The sequence below is a fragment of the Siphateles boraxobius genome, unplaced genomic scaffold, assembly GCF_051911475.1.
Source record: "Siphateles boraxobius isolate OS27281-9 unplaced genomic scaffold, OSU_SipBor_1 8, whole genome shotgun sequence".
In the NCBI taxonomy this organism is placed as follows: Eukaryota; Metazoa; Chordata; class Actinopteri; order Cypriniformes; family Leuciscidae; genus Siphateles; species Siphateles boraxobius.
Window position 1 is genome coordinate 23,530,348 of NW_027509208.1, and position 6,000 is coordinate 23,536,347.

General features: G+C 37.4%; 1 protein-coding gene across 2 annotated transcripts in view; it reads left to right on the plus strand.

Moving 5' to 3' along the window:
- ttc13 (tetratricopeptide repeat domain 13) overlaps positions 1–3,577 on the plus strand; it is a 29,305-nt gene extending 25,728 nt beyond the window's left edge. For both annotated transcript variants that reach the window (XM_077220440.1, XM_077220441.1), the window contains exons 21-23: positions 2,253–2,331; positions 2,427–2,506; positions 2,585–3,577. In XM_077220440.1, the coding sequence (XP_077076555.1) occupies positions 2,253–2,331; positions 2,427–2,506; positions 2,585–2,699 (274 nt within the window). In that variant the 3' untranslated portion in view covers positions 2,700–3,577. The remainder of the gene's footprint in view (positions 1–2,252; positions 2,332–2,426; positions 2,507–2,584) is intronic.
- Positions 3,578–6,000: the final 2,423 nt, after the last annotated feature.

A 6,000-nucleotide genomic window follows, 5' to 3' on the forward strand; every position in this document is an offset into this window, starting at 1 on the left:
CATAAAAGCGTTGTCTGTTGTTGTTTTTTTTGTTTTTAATATGTTTCATTTAAAAGTAGACATTTCAAGCTTTCTATAGATATATTTCTGAGTTTCTGTTCATTTATGAGACAAGCTCCAGTTCACGAGCAATGCCAGTTATATCGCGCCGGCGCCTCGATCTCCTGATTATATTGTCTGCTATATTTGCTGCTTATTTATTAAATCCTGGCAATTGGTTGATGAAACATTGATCAAAATTACAATACAATTTATGCAAACGAAATTCACTTTAAAGAAAGGCTTTAACAAAACTTTATGAAGTGGTCAAAATTATGTCTCCCTATATATTGCGCATCTTATGATTACTCATGCTGTTCACTTTTCATATACTCAACAGATGAAATGAAAGTATGAAATAACTTTTCTTTAATGGCTACAACATGTAGGCCTACAGTACAGAGAAATGTAATGTCGGAGTGGAATTTGAGCGAACGCCGTGTTACCAGTGAGCATGTGGGGCAGGGGTGCGTTTTTTGAATAATAATCAAATAATTCCCAGCGATCGTTGAATATTATTTTTGCTTGAAATGCCCATCCCAACAAAATACGAAATGTCTTAATCTGACAAAATACAAGCATCATAGCATAAGAAAGAAATATAAATAAATAAAGAAGTAAAATAAAGAAATAAAATAAAAATACATTAAAGTAGGCCTAAATAATAAATAAAGAAATAAAAGAGGCTCAGTTGCTTTTGAAGCTCGAACACAAGCATATAGTCGGCAGTTGTTGTTGCTGTTACGTGACTTAGGGGCGTCTGACTAGTCGACACGTGGGGTGATGACATCATTGTTTCACATAATATACGGATTGGCTGTACACACGAAAGCGCAAGGGTGTCGTTTTCAGATTTATCCACTCTAAGACCCGGTTTCAAAAAATAGTGATTTCAGTCTCCCAAAACGCCAAATCCGTCTGGACGAAACGCTGATACGATCCAACATTTTTACGTATACATACAGCTAAACGCGTCTCCGTGTGGACAGGGCCTAAGCCAGATTAAACTAGTGATCTAAGTGAATTTGCATCACATCATTTGTACCTTATTGTAACGAATTATCGAAAAGAAGAGTGAGGACTTCTGTTCTGTTCATTGTTTGTTAATTGAATCAATGGAAGCAGATTTAATGTGAGCTTGCAGTTGATTGTAAGAACATAGCTGGGTTAAAAGGGACTATATGTAAGAAGTTTCATGTATTGATCTCTTTTGTCATTGCCAATGTGTGAACAGCTTGTAGCAAAAACAAGACCTTCCCCGACTTCCTAGGTTGTCTATGAAATCCTGTAGACTGACTTTTGTGTTATGTGCAGTCATTTTTGACGGGAAAATCAAAAGGATGTGACGTTTAGCTTCTACAAGCATTGAAATTAATGCTTATACAATGTTCAAGATAATGCCGGAAGAGCCATTCTGTACTATAATGTCAATGTGTCATGCAAAGAAAAGGGATTCATTCAAACTATAGTCTCACAGAGCCAGATCTATATAGTCTATAGTTTCAAATAGTTATAATAGTTTGATTGTAAAATATATGTAATTTTATGTACCTCATCTGTTGACATGACGCCGGTGAATCGCAGAGCTGGTGCAACATATCCACATCTCTATGATCAGATGCTTTCTTAACCATTGTTTTCTCACCGATGTCATTTTTGTTGTTTATTCTGTTATTGAGAGAAAAGTGTGCAGCACATTTTTACATACTCATCTAAACGTCGCTCTCAGCAGTGTGGATGGTGTACACCTTCATTTACTTCCTTACAAAGAATGATATACTCGCTGCGAGTATATTGGTGCCTTGAATCACGTTCAGTCTCTTGTGTGCTATGCGTGCACGAGCACGAGCAATAAGTTACAGGCTGCAGTTCATTTAACAGCCACCGGTGTCGCTAATAACAAGGGTTTCTGAAATCTACATATAGCCCCTTTATGTGGACTAAATGATTGTAGAAGTTTGGCATATGTCACCATAGACAACAAGTCTGTCGTTTCATCAGAAATTACATTTTGGTCATACAAGGTCAAATAAAAAATGGACGAATAATTGACATTAAGATAATTTAATATGCTTCTAGAAAATGGATATATTGTACATTTCCATTTCATGCTGACTTGAAGAAGATTTCCGTGACGGCAGAATATATTTAGAACTATATTTTTATTTGTGTTTGGTATATATTCTTGTTTAAAATCGCTGTTGTTCCTCCAGTGTTGTGGCGTATTCTGTCGTCATGGGATCTCTGATGGCCAGTGGGAAAGAGGTGCTGGGCCGAATCCCGTCTGGAAAGGTAAAGACATACAGTAATGTTACTGTACTTCCAGTTACTATAAAAGTATCTGCTGTAATGCATTGAAATGCAACTTTTTCTGGTTTATCAACTAGCTGTTTGACTTCGAGGCCATGACAACAGCCAATCCTGATCGCTTCAGTAAGACCGTCAAGAGTTGGATGAATTTAAAGAGGTAAGACGGGAGGCTACAACTTCTATTACTAATGCTCATATTCATACTGGTAACACATTTGTCTTTCTCTGTTACTAGTTTGCCGAGTTGGTACCAGAACCTTCCATCGGTTTCAGAGACGTTTCAGTTAACGAGGACCATGATTGAAGTTTTAAACACAGACTCGTCTTCGCACTGTCCCAAGAAATCCTAAACTTGAAATACCATCCAGTTTTCAAAAACACAAACAAGGGGCGTCTCTACTCAGGGCATCTTTGCTCACAGTTCTCACTTTTACATGATTTTACATATCAAATTTAAGTGGAAATTCTCTTTGGTTTTAGCTTTTATATTTTCACAAACATGGAGAAGAGAGTTGACTCTGTGTTCATATTTTAAATAAAATATACATTTGTGTTGTGGTTTATTATGTCATTAAAGTTCAGAGATTGCAAACATAAGCTGAGCTGGTAAAAACAGCAGGAAATGTAGCAGAATATAGTTTAAAAATCTTTATTAATTTATTATTCATCGGTTGTTTTTAATTGATTTTTCATTTTTGAGACCCATTGAATAGGTGACTTGTTGCAGAGATGTCCTTTGAAGAGTTTATCAAGCAATATTCTTCAGCTCTGAGTTTCTTTCTGACTACTTGAAAACAGTGGGGAAAGATGTTTGCAAATGTTTTTGTTGTTTGAAAGACAGATTTTGCCATGTTTACTGTCCACACTGGCTTCTTTATAAATCTTTTTGTTGACTCTACTTAATGGCTCAACTGAACAATGTGCAATGAGATTCTGGAGATGTTCATGTGATCTTAAACACTTGGGGGGTCTTATATTTTCTTTATAAATCCGTAATTTTATTTTAGCATTTTTTGCGCATCTCATTTTAAGTAGCTTTTTGTTTTTCTCATTTATGCCATGGTTGGTGCTTTATGGAAAATACTTATTTCCTTTATTTTCCTGTGAAAATATAAGAACAAAGGTGGCTTTTTCCATGAGGGGAAACGCACAAAAAAAATTGAAAATGGAAAATCTATGCCTTCATTTGATGGAACGGCCACAGTCAATAAAAAACAGTTGAATGAAACCAATGTTGTTGTGTTTACTGAAGAAAATGCTTTTTATTATTATTATTACTTTTACAATATTTGTATTGACCAGGGTAGACAAGAAAGCGGCTTGTAGTATGTACATCCACTCTGGTACCAGGGCTCTGGTGAAACGTATGTTCTTGTTTTAGGGTCCGTGCGTCCCGGAAGCTGGTCTGATACACTTATTTATTGTCACTGTGTATTTTAAATTCACTCTCTATTTAAGTTTCTCAGTGACATTATTCACAAGCAAATTATTGTCCAAACATACTGCAGATTAAATAACCTACGACAATGACACATGGTAACCGTTTCTTTTCTCAGCGCTGACGAGGTTCAACCAATCACCGTTTAGGTTCCGGTATCGTGCAATCTCCTGATCTGATGAATGACAGACACTGTGTCTACTGAAGAGGACACTTATAAGGGCTCTGAAAGAACTGAAAATATTTGATAGAACATCGTTGGATAATGTGGAAAATGATGTGGCCAAATGTATCCTAAACAATTTGAGATGTATACTTCTTATGAGTGCGCAAATGTAGGTAGTACAGTTGCCTATTTGCGCGCGTGTGCATTGGGGTTCAAAAGTGCTTAGGTCTATGAAAAAGGTTTCTGCTTCGCATTGTTTTATGATTGGCTTGTATGATCATAATTTACTCATGTATTTTCAGAATACAGTTGGCCTATATATAATCCACATCTTCACAACAAATATATCTTTATTTATGTCTGATGTCAGCAGGGGCCAATTAAGTTCTTTAACTGGTGTGTATACTTGTCTTTAAACATTGCCATGGTGCATGTTTGAAGTATTTTGTTGTACTATAAAATAATAAACTCAATCTCATGATATGATCTTTTCTTTCAGTCTGGGTGTGAAAAAGCAAAAACCACAGAAAGTTTATGGGAACAGTTTTTTTTCAGTGAGTATGGAATGTTTTCTGGAAAACTTGATTTTGTGATTGGTCAGTCCTGGCATTCAGTGATCAAATGTTTTGAATAATAACCGCTAAACTGTTTAATTGACTGATGTCCCAGGCAACCCTGGGACATCAGTCAATTAAACAGTTTAGCGGTTATTATGCAAAACACTATATATATATTATTAATTAATTAATAAATAGCAATGCAATAAACAGAATAATACATAGTCATAAAAAATCCACTACTCATCTGTGTCATTTACATTATCCATTACATATTGGGTATCAATGGCATAAAAGTAAGGATAATAGTAGTATTATTTGATTCCTAATTTAATAGAATCACAGAGGTTCGAGATAATGTTGAAGGCTTAGGCTACTGGAAGTATTATATTTTTTTATTTTAATATGATTTCTATGTAGCCACTAAAGGGACACATGTTTTTTCATTATCATGGTGTTTTGGTTTCTCTGTTTGACTGTTTGCCTGTCTGCCTGCTTGTTTTCCCTTGTTTGTTCCCTTGGTTACTGATTATGTTCACCTGTCAATCATTATGTCTCCCCATGTATTTAAGCCCTGATTTTTCCTAGTTCTGTGCCCGGTATTGTCTATGTTTACGTCTGTTTTTTTAAGTATTACTAGATCTCCTGAGGATTCTTGTACTGGATTATTGGGTTAAAGACTGTTTTTTTTTCTTTTTCGTGCACTTCATTGCAGCAATACATGACAAACACAAAGTTTCTTGGGGCAACGCAATACTTTTGCAAGAGAACACAACGTTTTTTGGGAGAACGCAGTACTTCTTTGAGAGAACGCAGCGTTTTTCGGCGGAACGCAATACTTTTACAAGACAATGCAAAGTTTCACTGGTGAACGCAATACTTTTGTGAGAGAATACAACGTTCTTTTTCTAACTTCGCTCTGTGTTTCACTATGGGAATCGCTTTGGGCGTGACCAATTACGGAAGCTCCTATGCCACCACGTCTGTCTTTGACAGACAGGTCGACCTGAGATCAGGCTCCGCCCCCACCTATATCACTCAGGTAGACCCATAACGAAGTCATTCTCGCTTTCTTCCCGTGAGGGATTACATCAAGCCCTCTCAGCACGTCCGACTTCATTGCTGATTTCGCTGAACTGTCCAACAGGCGGACCGTCATTGGATTACGCCACCGAATGCGACATCAGTGGATTGGACTGTGTTGAGTGTCACACACCCGAATAGTGTCCGCGTCAAGGCGAGCTACTCTGTTTGGACTATCGCGCGTTATCACGACGCTTGTATTTTCCAGTGGCGTCAAGCCATCTTTAGGCTCTACGCGTCAAGGCGAGCCGTGGAAAAAGGGCTAACTACCCTAAGTGAACCATCGGACTAACGTGTTGTGACGAGTCACTGAATCACTCTTTCTCTCTCCAGCCGTTATGTCGACAGTCATTACCCCCGCCAAAGGGAATGAGTCAAAGAGCAGGGAGCCTGCACCCCGACCGTGT